At 48.9% G+C, this 20,280-nt stretch overlaps 1 protein-coding gene across 2 annotated transcripts in view; it reads left to right on the forward strand.

Moving 5' to 3' along the window:
• The window catches only part of PCDH19 (protocadherin 19), a gene marked incomplete at its 5' end in the record, with an annotated part of 53,108 nt that extends 33,160 nt beyond the window's left edge, over nucleotides 1-19,948 (forward strand). For both annotated transcript variants that reach the window (XM_084293811.1, XM_084293810.1), the window contains one exon: nucleotides 18,940-19,948. In XM_084293811.1, coding sequence (XP_084149937.1) covers nucleotides 18,940-19,511 — 572 coding nt within the window. In that variant the 3' untranslated portion in view covers nucleotides 19,512-19,948. The remainder of the gene's footprint in view (nucleotides 1-18,939) is intronic.
• Between the last annotated feature and the right edge of the window lie 332 nt (nucleotides 19,949-20,280).

The following is a 20,280-nucleotide window of genomic DNA, read 5'->3' on the forward strand; positions in this document are numbered from 1 at the left end:
CGTGATATTCACTGAAACTTTTCTTGCTGGTTGCCTTCCTAATTATTCAGATACATCATCATTTAGTGGATCAGATTTTATCTAGAATATTCCAATTGGTTCTTATGCTCATCTCCATAATATCTGGGTGCATTACAGTCGTGAACTGAGAACATGACTAATGGTATTAACTGGAGGCAAACAGTTATTAGGAACTGTTGATTTTGAAGCTAATTTCCAGCAGTCATTCCACCTGCATCTCCCTTTTGTTCTGCAGAAAGGCTATAGAGCTGTATGAATGTGAAGACCCAAGTGACATATTTTAGAGCTTTGGAAGTTGGAAATAGAGCTGCATTTCTCTGGAAGTTTATAAAAATGAATAAAATACCTACCTTATTATTTTTGTATATGCAGCACAAGACATAAAGTATAACATTCATATGTGAGTGACAGCACATCCCTTAAGATGGATAAATGCCGTAAGCTTTCTTTACAGGGCAACGTCAGTTATAGTAGCTCTTCTGATTTGTGTATTGTTGCATAGATCAGTAAAACAGCCTAAGTAAGCTCAGTGGTGCTCCTACAATGGCCAGCGCAGATGGAGCAGTCAGCTTTTCAAAATAATTTGAAGCCCCAGAGAAGGATTTTTACGGGAATTGGTAATCTGGGCTTTGGGATAAGAAGAGGAGTTGATTGTCTTACGAGTCCTGCACTTTTAAGCGATCGCCTACTGAGCATCCAAGCCTGCTTTGGCCAAAGCCTTGCAGAAGCACAGGAGCTGGGGCAGCTCGGGGCTGGCTGGTGTGGTGGTTACAGGTCCTTCAGAGCTGGGCACTGGACCAGGCTGGCTCATTGAGGGGCCCAGCTGCTCTTATCACCACGCTGTGCAGGGCAGTGGTCACTCAAAGAGGTTTAATCTGTGCCCTGGTGCTGTGGCGGGCACCAACAGGTCCCTTGCATTACTTCTGCTCTAGGTTCGTAGCTCTGCAGTTTGCCTGAGTAGAGCTTAGAAGAGTCCTCTCTGGAAATCGGTGGTGGGGCAAGGGTGACACTGAAGTCATATCCTTAGAAATAAATGAAAGCCAATCCCTTTTGTACAGCAACAGAACTAAATAACAAACAGATGTGCAACCTCCTTTGTTTGCATAAGAAGCGTTATCATATATCCCACATTCCTGGCACTCTTTCTTCAGTCTCCACATTCGTTCCATTAAAAATGATTCTTGCAATGTCTCCATCACTGCAGATACTCAGCCAGCATCACAGAAGTTATAACCTTTAGATCCTTGAGTCCTTTCTGTGTAAGCACAGAAAATATTCACCAGATGTGAACATTTTGGCAACTTAGAGAGGAAAATTAAAACTTGGATCCATGCCCTGTTGTGTAGGTTTACAATGGATGAACAATCAATCCGGAAAGTTGGTGGGTTTCTAGTGTTTTATTGTACTCTTTAATGAGATTTTGTCCAATTTAGTTATTGCTTATCCATATTTTTGCTGGGTGACTGGAGAACAATTTGTAGGAGATGCAGAGAGTGATATTTCTGATCGGATAGTTTCAACTTCTGTGTGGGCTTGGTTTTGTTAATCACTCCAAAACTCTAGACCCAAGCAAAAGGCTCGAAGGGCAGCTCTGTGTGAGGGTTCAGCTGCAGGACGAGGCGGTGCTAACCTGCTTCCCTGGCTCTCCCAGCTCATCCTTTTCCAAAAACATCACACTATACTTAGATTTTCAAATATTGCTAAGATAAACAAACATTTCAGTGAAGCTTGCAGCTTCCTTTTCCCTTATAAACAAGCCAAAAAAGCTCATGTAGGCTTTTTTTCCCTTTGACAGTAACCTCTAAGGAAACCATTAACTCTTTCTGTCTCACAGCGGTTAAGATTAGTAACGGTCAAGGTAATGGCCATCATATTTAACAGTGGGAAAGGTATATGAATAAAAACTAACCTTCTGCTAACGCAGCAAGTGAGCACTTCCCAATCTCCTCCCGTAATCAATCTACATCGTTAATGACTCTGAAAACAGACTGAACTGCTGGGGCTGGCACCAGGAAACTTGCATTACAAACTAACCGTCTCTTATTAACCTTTTGGTGTTTCCTTCACAACACTAATTACAGCCAAATAGAACTACTGTTTGTGAAACTCTTAAGTTAAAATACAATTTTCAGAGGAAATATGGTAAAATCCAAAGCTCCTGTTTGCTTGGCCTTTCTTTTTAATTATGATGGAGGATGGCTGTTACTTGTTTAACAGAGGCTTACATGATTAATGCTGTAATGTTACTGTAATTAAAACACCGAAAAAGATGTGATTGGAGCCTGTATAATTTACAGACATCTCCACATTCTGGTGGCAGAGCAGCTCTAAGTGTTGCAAAGTGGAATCATAAAAATTTATTCTAATTAAAATTGCCAGATTGACTAAACAACAGGTGACTTATGTAACTCGAGCGACTTGCTCTTTGGGTGAGAAATCATCTGAAATCAGTGAATTATACAAAGCTGTCTATTATTCTAGTAAATGGGAAAGTGTGTGCTTACCATGGCAACCTGCATCAATTTTGCTGCCGCTGGAAAATACAGGGCCCTTTATTAAAGGAATAATCACTGCAAACAGTGCGCTGACCCTCGGCCTCCGCAGGCTTTTGGTACACGGCATCACGTTAGCATGGATCGTTACAGAGTGGTGTTCTGGTCACAAGCAATTGCTATCAAATTAAATAACTCCTGGTGCATTACAACATGCACCCAGTCATGAAGGGATGATGAGGAGAAAGCCCTGGTCTTTGCCTCCATCACCCTTTTGGGCTCGAAGGATGGTGAGCGCATCCCTACTCCTTCCTCTGGGTCAGCCAGCAAAGGCTGTTGGCTTTTCCAGCAGCTCCTTGAAGCCATCCCCAATGTCTTGGCCAGACAACAAGGGATGAGGAGCAAGTTATGGGGGCTGTCACGCTGCCTGCCTCCTTTTGATGCAAGTTGGGTTGGTATTTTTTTCCCTGCTAGTGATCAAATCGCTGCGAATAACTTTATGTGTGCCATAAAGAAAAATCATAGTCCCCTCTTCGTTTGAACCTCTCTTGATTACAACTGCGTCACGTGCAAAGTGTCACAGGGATGGTGCAAGGGAAGGAGCCCACCATTTTCTGAAAGGCGGTGCATATGGGTGAGTGTCTGAAATGCTCTAGCTCCAGCAGATTACGACTGAAGGGAGACGTAGCACAGGGTTTGTATGTAGGTTGTTTTACTAAATGATCTATGTAATAATGTATAAGTCAAAACTCCGTAATAATTGGCACCAAACAGCAAAGAGAACTTGCAGCTTTTATCTGTCTTAAGGGAAGTGCTGCCACTCAAAGCTGGTGAGCGCTATATTTTATTTCTTATACAGCATATATGAATGTAAGAGAGTAGATATTTTTAAATAGGTCACAGAATTATTAAAAAGTTTTGCAGCTTTTCTTCACTGCAGACGTGCAGGTGTGCAGCTGAGTGTCTTGGGCTGGGAAGCAGAGCCTGGCCAGATGCAGGCTGGTGCTTGCGTTGCCTTTGTTTGTCTGTATCTGTGCATTAAACCTCTGTGTCTATTTAGAAATTCTTCATAGCAAGTATATTATAGATATATGCTAGCCACAATGTGTATGATCACAGTAAGCATTATGTGGCCCCATTTTTGCTGAGTATCTCTAGTAGCAATGATAAACCTCCCCATTCTCAGCATTAGTTCTGTTAGTGTTTCTATTTTTCGGCAGAAATATTTCTTTTGTTCCATTTTCCTTATTTTCACCCTCTTTCAAGTGTGGAGAATGGCTGGCTTTGTAACCAACTTCATTAGCTACTTGCGTGTTGTGTTGCATTACTGATACCCGCAGACGGCTCCGAGTGACAGCACGGAGCAGCAGGTGACCGACTGCCACCACTGTGTCGCTTCATGTTCGGGCAGAGATGGTCACGCTCGGGGCGTGGAAGTGAAGTCAGGTCAGGAAAGGTTGTGCCCTGGGTCTGGGATTGTCAATAGGAGAAAATCTGAGTATGTGGAAAGACTAGCTTTTGTGAAGGCAGAGCTTTTATCCTGAAGAAATCCTGGGTTAAAGTGGGTCCCTGTAGGAAAAGGAGAAAATTGAACCAAAAAAAAAAAGAAAAAAGGATGAAAAAATCCCTGTCTGAATTGAAGCGATAGGAAATGAAAATTGCTGAGATATACTGTCATGTGGGTAGTGGTGCTACCAACCTTGTGCTGCAGTAATTACCTCTATGCATGCAATTTGTGCTCGGCTACGAATGATTTCCCACATCATCCGGTGCCCAGGCTATATTCAATCAGTCCCAGCTGGAGAAAACTATCTTGGATCATTTTGTGAGATTTCACCACAGATGCTACCTTGCATCTTACGGAAGCACTTGAGAACCGTAAGCCACAAAGCGTCCCTGGCACCGGCGCGGAGGCGTGGGGACGGTCACAGGAGGTTTCCTGCGGCAAAGGGAGGGCTGGGCAGGGAGGGGAGGGACAGCTCCTTCTGCAGGGTGCTGAGCACCGAAGCTGCAGGTGGTGGGAGTTAAAGCAAGTAGCTCCTGGCCCTTCCTAGGGACAGGGCTTTGCTCTGCTGGCTGCGTGGTGGGGAGAGTGGATACTGCGGTGGGTCTTGCACCGTTTAAGTGGTAAACAAAAGAGGGTGAGAGGCGTTGGTTGGAGTTTTTGCAAGAAGCCTAAGGAAGCAGGTGTCCACACGACTTGCAACCCAAAATAGGCCTGGCATTTGATTCCTCTGGCTGCTTTGGAAACGTCAGCTTCATTAAAGACAGCCAGACTTCTGTAAAGATTCAGGAGGCCTACTGCAAATCACACTTGTCGACTGCAGCATGTACAAGGACTGTACTTCCTGTATTAAGGTGTCAACTGGTGCCTTAAAAATCCATCCTTTTCCTCTGGTTTTGCTTGTCTGAAGGGACAGGAGGAAGAAGCTAGTGTGAGAGCAGCAGCAGGTGCTGCCATGTCTGCTCGGCCGTGCTCTCCAGCAAGCTGGCTTGATGTGTGGACAGCTTGCGACCCAGGTGAGGAGCCGCCGGGTTTGCAGGGGAAGAGGAATGGCTCTCCCCGGTCAAGTCATCTTGATTCTGGATTAGATACAGCTCAGTGAGAAGCTACAACGGGGCATCTACCGTTTGGGAATTTGGCTAGAAATCTGAAGCCAAAACCATACATAGCAGTAAATAAGGAAAGGTCAGAGAGCCAGAAGTGTTATTGGAAGCTGTAGGTACATTAGTGGAATGTATAAATAGCTTTGGGGAGTGTCTGGCACACCCAGGTGGGTCTGTCGATGGGCCACTATATATATACTGCACTTCCATTTGTTTCCTGGTTTTCGTTCTCTGAGTTTACCAGCTATTTGTGCTGCTGACATTGCTTTTCACCAGCATGTTTCAACTGAAGCTGTGTCTTCTTGGTGCTCCAATCTTCCTGTCCTTGCTGTTCCTCTGAGTCCGCCCCTGAGAGCGCACTACTGCAGTCTGCCCTGTGACACTCACCGCTTGATTTTCGTGTTCTGCATCTGTTTTGACATGCAGTGCTTTTGCAGCCACTCTCTGATGAGTTTTGGTCCCTTAGATGCATTGATTTACAGACCTTTCCTCTGCAATACAGCTTCTCTTGATGACAGTCCATGAAGCACATGATAACTCAGCAGCCTAAATTATTCAAGGAGATTGAATGCGTTTGGCTTGTTCTAAACTTTTGTTTCCTTTCAGGGCTGTCAGTAGAACAGGTAACCATGATGCTTGTATCAAACTCATTCAAGTGCCAGGGAGACACAAACAGCTCAAGTACAACCCATGTTTTACTTCATTCGCCACTTATATCCACCTTGAGCTGTTCTTTTTCTGGTCACTTTTATGCCTCATAGCAATGTTTTTATCTTACATTTACAGTGTTGCTCCTCTCTGAAATAATTTTGTGGGAGAAACACCCTTGTAAAATTCAAAGAAAACTCTGTGTTTGTTCCACCCTTCAGCCACGTGTCCTTTTGTGGAAGTGTATTCACTCATGCAAATACCACTCATGCAAATATTTAGATGAAGTAGTCATCGCTGTAGGATCCAGGAACCTCACGTTAATGAAGACATGTAATTAAAATGAGCAATTCCACCTGCAATTCTCTAATCACCTGACCTCTGCTTCATCAGCCTTCCTCCTTTGTTATTTGGTAGATATGCCCAATTAATTCACCATAAATTCCTCTGCCAATTCCCTATAAATCCCTCCCTGGGCAGATGTGCCTTGCGGAGACCACCAAGCCCTGGCAGCCAGGGGCAGAGGAGATGCTTTGTCTGTGAGGGAACTCACGCAGAAATCTCCCCTTGCTTTCTGGGGGCTGTTCTGCATGAGGAGCAGTCACAGAAACTTCTGGGAATTGTTGAAGGCATTGACTTTCAGTTTCCAAACATGTGTATTTGGTTCCTATTTTGTCTGGAGATTTAGGACCTGACTCAACGCCTGCTGAATCCAGTGGGACAGTTTAAGCTGATACTGTTGGGCTTGAAATAGGACCCAAGAGAGATGGCAACCCGTGGGGAGATGCTCTGGGCTTCACACTGGTCATCTCAGCCCCCATCCAAAGGGTGCTCAGGGAGGAGGTGTTTGCTGCTCTCTAATTCAGCAGCTAAGGCATGCCTGCTGCTGGAGGGCGGAGCGTGTCTCGGAAAATTCTAGCTGCAAATGGGACGTATGATTTTAGGAATTAGAATAATTACCCCCTGGAACAGGCTCCCAAGGGAGGTGATATATTCTGTATCACTTAGAGTCTTTAAATCACATTTGCATGTTTTTCCTAAAAGCGTGCCTCGTCACTCAAAGTGACGGGCTGTGCTGGAGCAAGGCAGTGTGACAGAGCTGCGCACCCCGTGCCGCACAAGGGAGCGGAGCACGCAGTCACCGGGGTCCGTGCAGACAAAGCTGCACAGAACCACGGAGGAGTGGGAGGAGTGAGTTTTGGCACGTCCTCGAGGAGCACAACTGTCCCCTTGGCCACGCAGCAGTGTGCAGAGCTGAGCAAGTAACTGCAGCAGGATGATTCAGGAGTGAGCTCCCCCAGCCAAAATCCGCCTTCCCTTTCCGAACGCACAGTCCTTTCTTGCTGATGGCTGAGCAATCCTGCTTCTATCAGTGTTTCCAGGACCTTCCCTCCCACCACTCCCTAAATGATGAGAGTGATTTTAAGGACCTTATTTCCCAGACTTTTCCCTTTTATCTCTCCAACCGGCAGCCCTTTAGTTTTTAGTTACTGCTTCTGCGTTTGGTGAGCTATCAGAAGCTGTTGACAATGACTTTTCTCTTTTCCATGCTCCTGCCTGCAGGATTTGGGGAGATAATTCGTTTGGACCTGGTGCTTTGTCAACTTTCGGCGGTTTTAATTGCCTAATGATCAGTGCTGATGCTGTTGTTAAGCCTGTTAAAACTTTGTCCTGCTGAACGACCAGACTGAGTCTGTCTCATCCTGTTGTGCCTGCTGTGTTGGCTGGGGCTGGCTTTGATCCTTCCCCCCCGTCCTCAGCTTTGATTGCTCCTTCCCACCCCACCTCAGGAGGGGATGCAGCAGCGTGCTAAGCCACGCCGGGGAGCTGGGCCTGAAAGTAGGAATAATTGAAGAAAAAGCCCACAGGGAGCCAGGTGCTCTCCTGGGAGGATCTGCCTCCTGCCTACCCTGTGCCCATGCTGGCTCCGAGGTGCCTGGTGGTGGTGCTGGGATGGGGTCGGCCACCCTGAGCCCCGGCACGGAGGAGCTCGCAGGAGGAGGCAGAGCGGTGTGTCGCTTCTTGGGGACCTCAGCGACCTTTTTGCTTTGCCTGCTCTTGGGTGCCTTTTCTGCCTTCGTTATCATCTTCAGAGCTCTAATTGGCTGCTGCCACCTTCTTCGTTATGCACCTGAGGTGCCCAACTGGCTGGTGCCGTCTCTGGAAGCCCCCATTGCTCATCCTCGCCTCTTCCAAGACTGTTCTTACTTAATGGCACACACTGCACGCTAGTGCATTACCATCCCTTTTCCAAGAACAGTCTCCATCCACTCTTCTCTCATCCCCCAGTGCCTCATCCAATTTAATTAATTATACTTAGTATATTACGCATCCTGTCAAAGTTTTTCCTTTCCGAGGTTTAATGGTTTTTTAATTCTAATGCATGCTGCATGTGTAAGTGTTTTAGAAATGAGCAGAGTATGCAGCAGCAGCGAGGCAGCATTACATCTGCGTGCCGCAGACAGCAAGGAAACATGAGGGTGGATCCCTGTAGAGAGGCTCCAGCAGAATTACTGCAGGACCGCATCGGCCTGCCTGGAAGCCGCGCTGCTGTAGTGCTCAGAGGGGAGATCAGCTCTGATCCCACTGGCCAGGGACACGCAGGGACTGAAAGCACCAGCTCGTGGGGTGCCTCGCGCTGTGGCCGCGGTGCTGCTGCCTCTCCCGCGGAAGCGGGCGCCCGGCCGGCGGCTCTGCACCGGCACCCGGCACGTCTGGGCGGCCGCCACAGCCCTGCGGTGAGCTGGGATGTAATGAACTCGACTCTTCTCCTTTCGCTAGCTCTGTCTGAAAGCACCGAATTACATCAGTCATTTCGGCGTTGTTTCATTCCTTTGAAGAAACGCCGCATTAAGGATGTGGTGGGGACTAGACTAATCAGGTAACGACGGTTAGGGCTTGTACCTATCGCTCTTTATTTTCCAGTGACAGTTAAAAGGTTTGGTCAGCAAAGTGGCTCAGTAGGAGTGACTTTGTGAGGCCTTACACTTAGTAGCTCTTGCTATTTCCAGATAAAACCTGCTCAGACTGAGGGTTGTGGGTTTTGGTGTTGTTTTTTTCTTTTTTTTTTCTTTTCTTTTTTTTTTTTTTTTTTCTTCGCCTGTCAGTGTTGCGAACTGCTTAGGTTTTGAAAATCCAGCTGGGCTCTGTCTGTCTGTCACACCATCACCAGGAGTAACGATGCCGCGGTGCGATTTAGCTGACAGTCCTGTGAACTGGGGCCAGGAGCGAACACGATCCAGCCTGACCTCGTGGCAGCACTGCAGACGCGCCTAGGAGGAGAGGGACATTGCAAAATCAGAGCCTGCTTGAGGCTGCGCAGACAGCAAGCGAGCCAGGAGCCCACCCTGCCCCAGCAGCAGCCTCCTGCCCCGGACAGAGACCTCAGGACTGCACGGACCTGGGTACCAGCTGCTGGGAGAGCTGAGAGTTTGCCCGTGTGTGTGTGAGGAGAAGGGGGTGCAGGTGGAGGGAGGGGGAAAGCATCAGGAGAGCAAAGCGTGGAGCCAGCTCAGCCCCCATGCTGCCACATCACCTTTAGTTGCCCCAGCTCCAACATGCCCCAGCTGTCAGTGGTGGAGGAGAAACTCAAGAGGGAGGATGTTTATTCTCCTAAGTTTAAGTAAGGACAGAAAGGAGGAAACATTAAAATACATGTGCATTCCCAGCATCAGAGCGCTGTTGGCGTGTGCGTGCAAAATGGCAGAACCCTTGCAGGAGCCCATCACCTCCTGCCTGGCCGGCTGCGACAAACCCACCACAGAGCCACCTGCATCCTTGGAATACTTACACAAATTATGAAAATACCTTTATTTTCCATTCCTGCTGCTCAGCTGTCTCCCCTCAGCTCTGAGCTTACAGCACAAGGCAGACTAGAAGGCTCATTTTCAGTTTCACCCACGCAGACAGGGGCCGATGGGGCAGGAGCCCACCTGCGTTGGTGGAAGCTGATCTCAGTCCATGACTCGCAGGTAATGTAATTTCCCTAGACATATTATAAGCCTATGAGTTTCTGGATTTGGCTGTTGACCTTATAGTAATTGTATACGTTTATTTATACACTATGATAGCTCTCTTAATTAATGAGGGTGAATTTAATTGCCAGAACTAAGTTTCTGCTGAATTAGATGGGCCAGACTCCCAGGCTTTGCCAATGCTGCGATCAGTTCTGGAGGCACGTGGTGGCCATCAGGCCAGCTTAACCACCGGCTTGCGTTCCCCTGGCACCGCAGTCATCCTTCGTGGGCGTGGAGCTGCAGCGCTCCCCTGAGCCCTCCGAGGAGATCAAGGCAAAGAGGAACAGGAGTGTCCTTGCATCGTGGTGAGTCACGGTGCTGGATCAGCCCTTGGGCGCTCTTGGATGCTGGACAATTGAGAGCAGCTTTTGCAGAACCACCCCCGTGGTTGTCCCAGTTCCCTTCGGTCGTCTTTGGGATTTTCTAGTGCACCCGCAAGCCTCAGCCAGCATCTCATCGTGGGTTGTCCCTGTGCTTCAGACAAAGGACTCCAGCAGCATGGAAAAGCTTCTTGCTGGTCGGAAAAAAATCAGAGTTAAACACCAGGGAGGGAATAATGCTGAGCTCCAGTGTGGAGGAGCAAGAGGTCAAAGTCATGATGAGAAATGGCCAGGAACCAACGCTTTTGGTTTAAAAAAAATAAATTCCCTTACTCGCTTGATGGTGGGGAACGCCCCATCGTGCTGGGAAGCCTTCCAGCTCGCTCCACTCCTCAGAGCTGCGTACTTTTACAAAGTACAAAGAGCTTCTCATAATGTTTTGCCTTGTGGGTACGTATATGATTAATTCCGTGCAAGCATTACTGGTGCAATAACAATACTGGAGGTCCTAAAACTGAGAAAGGAAACACATTTGGCTCATACTTCATACACAATCACTTACACTTAAGCTATTGATAGTTGATTGGGATCTGTAGACTGCTGGGCTGGTGCCACTGGGTTTCTGAGCGCATTCAATGGCTGGAACAGACAGCAAGGCTGTAGGTTTTGGCAAGCTGTAGGTCTCATTAGTCAGGCTGACTGTATCTGACACGAGAGATTCCCATCCACCAAGATGAAGCTCACTTCCCTAGGCTTTGGCTGACGTCCCAACAATATTTACATGAAGGACAACAGAGGATCAGTGCTAGATTAAGGCTGTGAGTTTCCAGTAGGCAGACAGTTAAATATTCTATTGAAATCCTCTTTTGATTATTTAGATAATAATGAAGTTTATGCATGTCCTTGAGAAATCTGGGGAAAGGCAGTTGTTTTATGCTAAGCATGCAGAGATGTGTTTAATCTTGATAATAGGAGTAAATTATGTATCAACGTTTATAACCTCAGCTCCTTCATTTCTCACTCGTTCCGTGGAAGTACCAGAAGCCTCCGAAGGCAGCGAGATCCGCGTGGGGCTGGCTGTGCAGCAGGAGGGGCAGGCACGGTCCTTGCCCTGCGAGCTGCTGTGACACCGGCCCCGGGTGCCTGCTGCCAAGCAGGGAGGGGATTTGAACCCCCTGGTTTTAGGGCTGTGGTTCTGACCACTCACCCAGCGCATCCCTGTGTTAACAGCAGGTGCCTTGTCCCAGCTGCGTGCGTGCAGGGGGAGGATGAGGATGAGGATGCAGATGAGGATGAGGATGCAGGTGGCTTGTTTGGTTCCCTGCTGGCTTGGAGAGGTGCTGGAGAAGGCTACGATAGCCATTGCCCAGGAGCCTCTCAGCTGTCGCAAAGTGGTACAGCTGCACTGAAGCCAGTGAAACTGCTTGGGTTTGTGCTGGCCCCGCTCTGCGACAGGTACAAGCAGCTGGGAATTGCTTCTTATCATCCCCAGCTGTAATTTCTGTTTTGCTGGATTTTTATCAGAATCGTCAAGTAGCTATTTTCTGAACGACACCTAATTTTGAATGGGATGTGGTAATAATTTGATTCATTGTTGCCATTGGAATTTGGATGCGTGGCTGGTATTGCATTACCCCGAGACAGACTATTTGAATTTGTCTGCTTCAGATTTGACAATAGCAGAGAAAAGTAACCTTTGGATTAATTTGCTTTAGCAACTAAAGTCCCATTAAATGGAAGGCAGCTGGTGTCAAAGGCATAAATGGAGACAAAGTTTTGCTCCCAATTGTGGGAAATGTGTTTAAACAGACTAGAAATGTTTCCATCTCTGCAGGGTATAATATACTCAAATGGTTACATTAACATGAAAAAAATATAAGAAAGAGTGTATTTAGGACAATCCCTCTGTATCCAGTGTTAATGAAATTGAATTCCAGTAATGAAGTCAAAGGGTTGTATTCTTCACTCGGTGCATGCAGTACAGTAACTTCCATTAGCATTAATGGGAGCTGTGCATATGAATTACGGAGCCATAATGGTTAGAGATGGAAAAGGTCTATCGGATCCTGGAGTGCTTTCCTCTCTGAGGACCGGATCCTGCTCGCTCTGTTCTCGTATGCAGCCTGATGGCTCAGCGAGGATGTTAATGAGCCCTGTATTGAATACCCCAGCTGATGCGTAAATAGCAGAGTTTCAGAGGTAAAATCCCTGCCACTCAGGGGCCAGCACAAGCTCTGTGGACCACTTAAGTCCCCAGAAAAGGATTAATTGGAGTTTAAATGGTATGTTCTGCCGGCCCTCTGAACGGGAATTAATTTTACCGTGTGAATGAGGTGGGGATTGGCCCGCAGTCCTGGGTGAAGGGGGGCAGCCAGCATTAAATTATATCCTAGCCCATACCTTAAGGGTCTGGCTCTGCTGTACTATGTAGCATGGCCAAAAAATAGCTCCTCTTGCTTTGGGTGAGCGCTCTCCTTCCCATAGCACTGTACGCATCCAAAAGGCTTCAGTGAGCCTGGGAGGTGGTTTTCTGGAGAAAATATTTTGCATCGAATCTATTAGCCATGCAGCATGTAGTTAGAGAGGCACCGCAGGTGCACCAGCGTGCCAGTCTTCATTCATTGCACAGGCACCGTGCTGCAGAAGTCAGGGCATTACTGACGGTGGCACGGAGCAGGGGACGGAGGTGGATGGGCCAACCCCCCACTGGTGTAAATCGGGGGGGCCCTCGGTGCTTCCTGGGGCTGTATCCACCCGCAGCAGGTAGGAGGGAGCCCCGTTATGTCTCTGTGGGCCGTTACACAGATGCTGCCCAGGAACCCCATTCAGTTGTGCGTTCTTATCAGCAGTTGCATAATGAATTAATCTATTTCGTATCCCTTGTTTCATTAAAATAATTCCTCACGGCATTATCTTTGTCCAAGCACCATTGACCTCCAATGCCGGGACAGACAATCCAGGATTAAAAATACATTTTTTTAGCTCACATAAATCCCAAGTAATGGTGAAAGATAGAAAAAGAAAGGCTCCTCGTTGCGGTAAAGAGCATTTGTCACTGTCCCTAGTTATTAGTATCCTCTGAGCATTGTACAAGGGAAGCCGCGACAGGATTACATTTCTGCATAGACTGGAGGTTTCTTATTAGGAAAGGCGAAGAAAGCCCGGTAAAAGCCCACAGGTCAAAAACACAATACACTATTCCCCACCTCTTCTTTCTTGATATTATGCTATTACAAGAGATAAGGGAGAGGTGCAGAGTCTTAATTTACAAGCAAATGATGAACCCTGGCTGGGGACTGTTTGCATATTGCTTGAGCTTATTAGTGGTGGGGCTGGGGCACGGTGCTCGCACCGTGCTGCGGGCAGTGCCTGGGCTCGTGCCCCATGTTCTCTGCATGGGAGAGGAGCTCGGGCTGCATCCCTGCCCGTCAGCCGCCCCTCGCACAGCCGTGTAGGGCAGGGCAGCTGCAAACAGCGGGCTTTCCTGCGGCACACAGCTTCCCGAGAGGCAGCGAGCTGCAGCGCAGTGCCGTGGGCAGGGCTCGCGCTTCGTGGCATGCCGCTCAGAGAAAATAAAGGTGCCGGAGTTGAAAAGAAACCCCAAAGTAAATGGGAGATGGGTGTTAAATAATGCAGTTGCGCATTGTCCATGAAAGATGGCTAACCGTGAGTAAACATCAACAGCAATGTTTGATCCCTTCATGTTTACTATTTATTCATATTTATTATTCATAAATTCCGTCACAAATGTTAGGCCTGCACCCCAGTGAGACATTTGCATTTTATTTTGTGTTTTTTTTTTTCCCTAGTTTTGTGAACTGAGATTTAATGATTTGCTTTTCCACATAGTTCCCATGCTTACTCTCCCTGGCTCTTCTCGTTTCAGGAAGAGATTTCTAACATGGAAAAGTGATATTTGAATAGATTCCCCTAAGGCAATCAATTTACTTTTAATTTGTCTGGAACTAAGCTTTTCTTTGTTGCAATGAGAAAGGATTGAAACTGCTGTAAAATTTATTAGCTTCCAGGAAGATTTTGAAATGAATTTTTTAATGATCGTGCTGTTTGCTGTACCCAGAAGCAGTGTCATCGTGATTACAGTATAATCATACGGTTGCTGAAGACGCATCGAAATGCAGAGATAAAGCCGTGTGTCCATGGCAGGGTACTGCTGGTCATGGCCACGGCAGCGCAGGGGCCCGTCTGCGGCTGCTGCTCCCATCTCCTTACACCTGGGTTGTGGTTTGGGGCTGCTCAGCCCAGGCTGGGCTCCCCCTCTGCCTCCCCGCCTCGCGCAGCACAAGCAGGTCCCGCTCTTCTGCCACGCGATCTTTCTTATTTTTCGTTTTCAAGCAACTCCTCCGCTGCTTTTCCTTGCTCCCCATGTAATAGCACAAATGAGCTCCGCTTACTCACCTCTGCAAACCTGCTCTGACATGGATTGGATTGAACTGAGCGTCTGTTTGAAAATGGAAACTCCAGGGACTATTGTCATCGCCCAAATTGCACCTTAGATTGTATAACAGCACATGTCATCTGGCCATTTATCAGGAATATTACATTCCCAGGCACTTGCACCTCAGTACGATTTAACTTTGTCTCTTTGGCCAGCGCTGAGATTCCTCTGCAGATAATTCAATTGCTCTGAGAGCTGAATGGGCTCCTTTCAAACCGGTTTCATGTTGCAGGCCGTGGAGCGAGTTCAGGTACAGAGCCTTTGAATAGGAGACTGAAAGCATTTGTAGATGCAGGATGTTCATTAACCCTTCCTTTGAACTGCAAGAGGCCCTGTGCCCAGAGGGGCTGGAAGCTGTGCTGCTCCCTGCACATGCACAGCCTTGTCCTCTGTCCCTCAGGCACTGCTGGAGTCCTCTGGCCCTGGGTCCCCTGGGCTGCCCGTGGGCAAGCTGCGGGTGGCAGCTGTCCCACTGCGTCCTTCTGCAGCTGCTGCCCAGCTCTGACCCGCCGGCAGCACCGGGTTAGCTGCTGCACATCGCTCCTTGCCTTGGTGCAGGTCCCCTGAGGCACTGGCAGAGATGGTTTGAAATCTGGAGCTCAACACGGGTTTTGCTGTACTTGTTGAGGAGCGTATTAATTCCAGAGGTGGCAGTTGGTTTTGTTTTATTTCATATTTGCTGTGTGAGAGCTTGTGTTTAGCAATGATACATCTTCTCTGCCAAGTCTGGCTTCAAGATAACTGCTCACCTTATGGCAAGGCTTCTGTCAGGATGTTTTGCACCCGGGGAATCATTTTAAAAGCAGCCCTGCCCCAAGGTGATGTGACTTGAGTTTGTGGATTTGCTCTGGGTGAAGGAAAGAGTTGCTGAGAAATGGACACTGTCCTGCCTTGCTGCTGCAGGACCTGCAGCTGACACAAACCAGACACAGCCACCACCCATGAGATGGCACTTGCCCATGGAGCTGTGCCTGGTTGACCTGTCCAGCCTGCACACAACAGAGCATCCACGCAGCCTGATTTAGAGTAAGACTCCCCTCCCGGCATGCACATCTCGTACTCAGCTCCTTAGCAAGTCCAGCCCTGGCTTCAGGCAACCAGCACTCAAGCCCTGAGTGCACCCATTGTTTCCTCCTGCCGTGCCCCAGGGGCAATATTCACGCCAGCTTGCTAAGCCCTCTGCCGTCCTGCGTCCGGCACGGATGTGGGAAGCTGCCAGTTCTGGCTGCCTGCCATTTGTCATGTAGTGCGTGATGCGGTGGTTATTACCTGGGCTTTGCTCCTTGCATTAGGAACATTTTTTTAGTGCAGACAATAACAGTCGTATTGACTAGGGCAGGTTTAGAGCTGTAGAAGAATTTCCTGTCCTCCTATTTCCGATTGTTAAAGAAGAAAAAGACAGAATAGAGCAATAAAGAGCCTGTGAACGCGTACAGGTGTCCTGGGTGCCGTTATGGCTGGGTGAGTCAGACCTGGCTGCAAAGGGCAGCCTGAGGGGCCCTGCCCAGCAGCTTTGTGCCTGCCCGTGCCTGGGGCAGCAGCTGCTCTTGCTCTCCAGTGCGTGTCCTGCAGCTGCTGGAGACAGATGCCAGAGGAGTCCAAACCTCTCCAAGCTGCCTTCTTTGGAGCCGTGATAGCAGAAGAGTGGTGCAGTGGTTACATGGATTGACAGGGCATGCTTATAGCTTATAGGGCATGCTTATGGCATACAAATAGTATTTTATATGAACTACAGGGTTAACAAGGAAATCCGGGGGTAAGTGAAGGTCCTCTTTCAGCTAGGGAGAAGCAGCTGCTGCTTAGAGCCCTGCGCTGGTCCCTGGCATCTGCTGCCAGCTCAGGGCTGGTCTGGGGAGCCCAAACATACGTTGTCCCTGGGAGCAGAGAGGTTTCAGGCTCTGGGATGGGGTCTCTGCAGAATGAAGCTGAGGCGTGTAATGGGGACAGATGCGGGGAGGCAAAACGTGCTGTGGAGCTACTTGGCTTCATGTCTTTGAATGGGTGGTGACCTGTGTTCCTCTGCCTGCCAGCCCAGCGTGCACCAACTGCTGCTGGTGCAACTAGCAGACAAGCTTCTTGGTGTCCAGAGCAGTTCGTCTCCCAGGCAGATAGTCACTGCACCAACAGTCTTTAGTAAAACCACCCTTAAAGCTCAGGTCACTTTGTTGGATTTGAGGAATATCTACTTGAACTGAAGCAACTGGTGAAGCCCTTGGTTTGTTTTTAACTGTAAAATGTGTCAGCTTAGAATAAATGGCTCAAGGCAAAACAAACCCACTTGCACTCTGCCCAGGGTGAGGTTTGACTTCATCGTGGTGGCCGCGTGTATGTGTGGAGCTGAGCTGTGATGCTGGGCCAGGGAGGTGAGAACCATTGGCTCGCCCCATGCGTTCCCGTGCTGGACCAGGCAGCCCAGCATGTGCCCCAATCCAGCATTTTATAGTAGCAGAGAAACCGAAGTGATGCGTGCTCCAGCACCGCGCCCAAGGTCACACAGCACAATAAATCAGTGTCTCATCTGGGATGAGAACCCAAGATATTTCTGTACCCCCTCCAGCCATTACCAAGTCCTCTGCTATCACAGCCAGACTACACAACTTTGTATGCCTGTAGCACCCTTTTGAAGTTAAGCTGTGGATAAATAGGCAGACAGCAACACTTTCTGGGCAATTTTCTTTTTTTATTTTGCTCAAGTACTTGAAAGTAACAGAATCAAAGTATAAGAGCGTTGGCTTTCAGATCTTGGTGCAGGTTGTTCTGCATGTAAGGCTCAGAGCACCTTTCTCAAAAGCTGCTGTAAAGGAGACTACCGAGACCCAGACCTCCTGCACAGCCACCCGGCACTGTGCTTCGCACCACCTGGTAGCTGCTCTGATGTAGAGAAAGAGCTAATGTTTTGCCCATAGATTTCCAATTAATTGGCTTCTTCTCCTTTAAAAAAAAATCCCTTTTTTCGAGGTCTGCCTTTTACTCGTTTATTCTCTGTAAGTGTTAAGCTGCTCATATTTTGGTGCATTGTGTTATGTGCTGAGAATTTTTATCAGCCGCCCTAGTGCTAGAATGTGGTGGAAATACCAATGTGTCTGAGGAGCTGAGGTTATACACACAGATGTACAAAGCATCGAAATGAACTGTTTTCAGACGGACAGGAAGCAGACCAAGGCTGAGTCTGTACCTTCACAGGGCTCAATCTATCAAACCGACACCAACTGGGTGCGTTCTTGTGTTGTTAATAGCATTAATTCTTCAACACTGCTTTGCTGCTTTACGCGTATATAGATTACGACAGGAAGGAGCTGCATCTTTGCCTGTGAGAAGCTTGTGCTTTATGAGGGCTATCTGCAATTACAAGTTCTTATCGAGTGAAGGGAAAGCTGAAGTCGTAAGCTGAGATTGAAAAGGAGCCAGCAGTGCACAATGTTCGGTGGCAGCCACGGTCTAGTGCTCAGCAAAGGCTTGGGAAGTTGAAACTCCTGGATTTGATTTTCAGCGTTGCACTTGGTCGAGCCCCTCTGTTTCTCTGGGTCTGTCTGTCCATCCGTGATGGAGCACAGCACCTCCCAAGCCGGCAGGGGATGGGGCAGTACTCTGGGGACACCTGGCCACCTGTGGCAGGGACAACGTGGGGCATGAGGCTTTGCATCTCCTGCTGCTGAGAGCCATGCTTGGCTGCTCTCAGACCAGGGCAGGAGAGGTCCTTGGAAAGAGTGAAATACTATTCCATATTTCAGCCCTATAAAGTGGTGTTGGGACAGCCCTAAGTCGAGAGAAGGGATCTTTATTACTCTCGTATGAATAAAGACCCAGCGCTGGAATGACACATTTAATCTTCAGTGGAGTGGGCAGTCTTGTAGATTTATAAAGGCTCTGTTGTGTGGGAGGCCAGCGGGGATTAAGCAAAAAGTTAAAACGCACAAACACACACAAGAAAGAAAGCACCCCCTTCCCTCCGCTCGCTTCCCCCCTCTCCAACAAGCCAAGCTTAAATGTCATGTCAAACTGCACTTAAAGCACAGTGGGTTTTAGCGTCGGTTACTAAAACCAGAAACTGCTGACAGCGCGCAGCCCGACATGTGGCACAAACCCGTTTTAATTTATCTGCCGCCGTAACTCGCTTCCCCCAGGTTTCAGGTCTGGCAGCGGCAGCAGATGACACACAACCTGTTGGAAATTGAACTCCAGTCTTCAGAGCAGCAAAGAAATGGCAGGAAAAATCCCTCTTCCCAGCACCGCTTTAAACATGATGGCTATTTGCTGTAAAATGGCGAATGTTTAGGCAGGAGCCGTGGGCAGTGCCGGGAGCGGTGGCGGCACCGGGACACACGGGGCTGGGGGCCGTGCTCGCCCGCTTCATACAGCCTTGTGTTTTCTCCACGCAGATCAGAGCGAAGGATTTCATTGCAGGGAAGAGTGCCGCATCCTGGGCCACTCGGACCGGTGCTGGATGCCCCGCAGCGCCGTGCCCAGCCGCGCCAAGTCCCCCGAGCACGGCAGGAACGTCATCGCCCTCTCCATAGAGGCGACGGCAGTGGACGCGGAGCCTTACGCAGACTGTAGCGCCAAAAGGACCTTCGCCACCTTCGGCAAGGAGGGCGGCGAGCCGCCGGCCGAGGAGCGGGCCGGCAACCCCAAAGGCAAAAGAACGGTGGAGCCGGCCGCCGGCAGCCCCAAGGTGAGCGGCGCCGTCCGCGAGGCGGGCAATGGCTGCGAGGCCGCCAGCCCCGTCACCTCGCCCCTGCACCTGAAGAGCCCCGCAGCCTACGGCGGCCTGCCCTGCCCCGCCGGCCGCGGGCCACAGCCCCCGGCGAACACTGGCCCTGCCCGGCCCGCGGAGGCAGAGCCCAGGGGGGCGGACAGCGAGGGCGGCCTGCAGGAGGGCAACCCGCTGCTGCAGGACCGCAGGGAGAAGGACTCGCCGGCGGCCAGGAGACTGAGGGACATCGTCCTCTGAGCAGCGCCCGGCTGCCGGAGGGGCCAGGCAGCATGCCCGGCGTGGGTTGTTTTTATCGCTTACCAATGGTTCACAGATCGCTGTATTTAAAAGCTTTCCCTAAATGTATTGTTTATAAATGAAGCTGTTGTTAATGTGACAATCCCACTTGTTTCAACAGGCGGCAGGGGTGTTCAGCAGGGCGACTTAGCGCGTTTTCCTTTCGCCGGGAGGTGGCAGAGGGCAGGGGCAGAGGTGAGGCCCAGTCTGCCCGCGGCAATGCTAGGCGTCACTGCTCTTGGGTTTATATATTTTTGTACCTCAGAACTAACACAAATCTCCATTCTGCTTAAGAACCCAATTCCAAATTCTTTATTCAGTCACCATTTTGTAGTCTAGGCAAAGCAATGGCCATTTCTCGCATATGACTTGAAAATTACAGGTCAGTGAGTTTTAATATTCACCCCACACAAGGCTGCTTCTATCTGAAGATGTTGCTATTTTGCTATGGACACCCCTGCATTTATGAATCCTTTTGCTGTCACATGCTTATCTGTACTATTATCGTATTTGATATTGCAAATTACTGTATGTCTAGTGATGGCAAAAGGCTTTCAAGTTTAAAAAAAAAACAAGCAAACAATCACAGTCGTCATACCGAAACCTTGGGGAACCTGCAGTTTCCAGACCCAGTGGAGCAAGTGCTTTTTCCAGTCCCCACCATCCATCCCCTGCAGCTTCCACCTGCTCTCTCAGGGCAGGATGTTACAGGAAGGCATTCTGGGGAAAA

The sequence above is a fragment of the Netta rufina genome (assembly GCF_964035555.1).
Source record: "Netta rufina genome assembly, chromosome: 12".
NCBI lineage: Eukaryota > Metazoa > Chordata > Aves > Anseriformes > Anatidae > Netta > Netta rufina.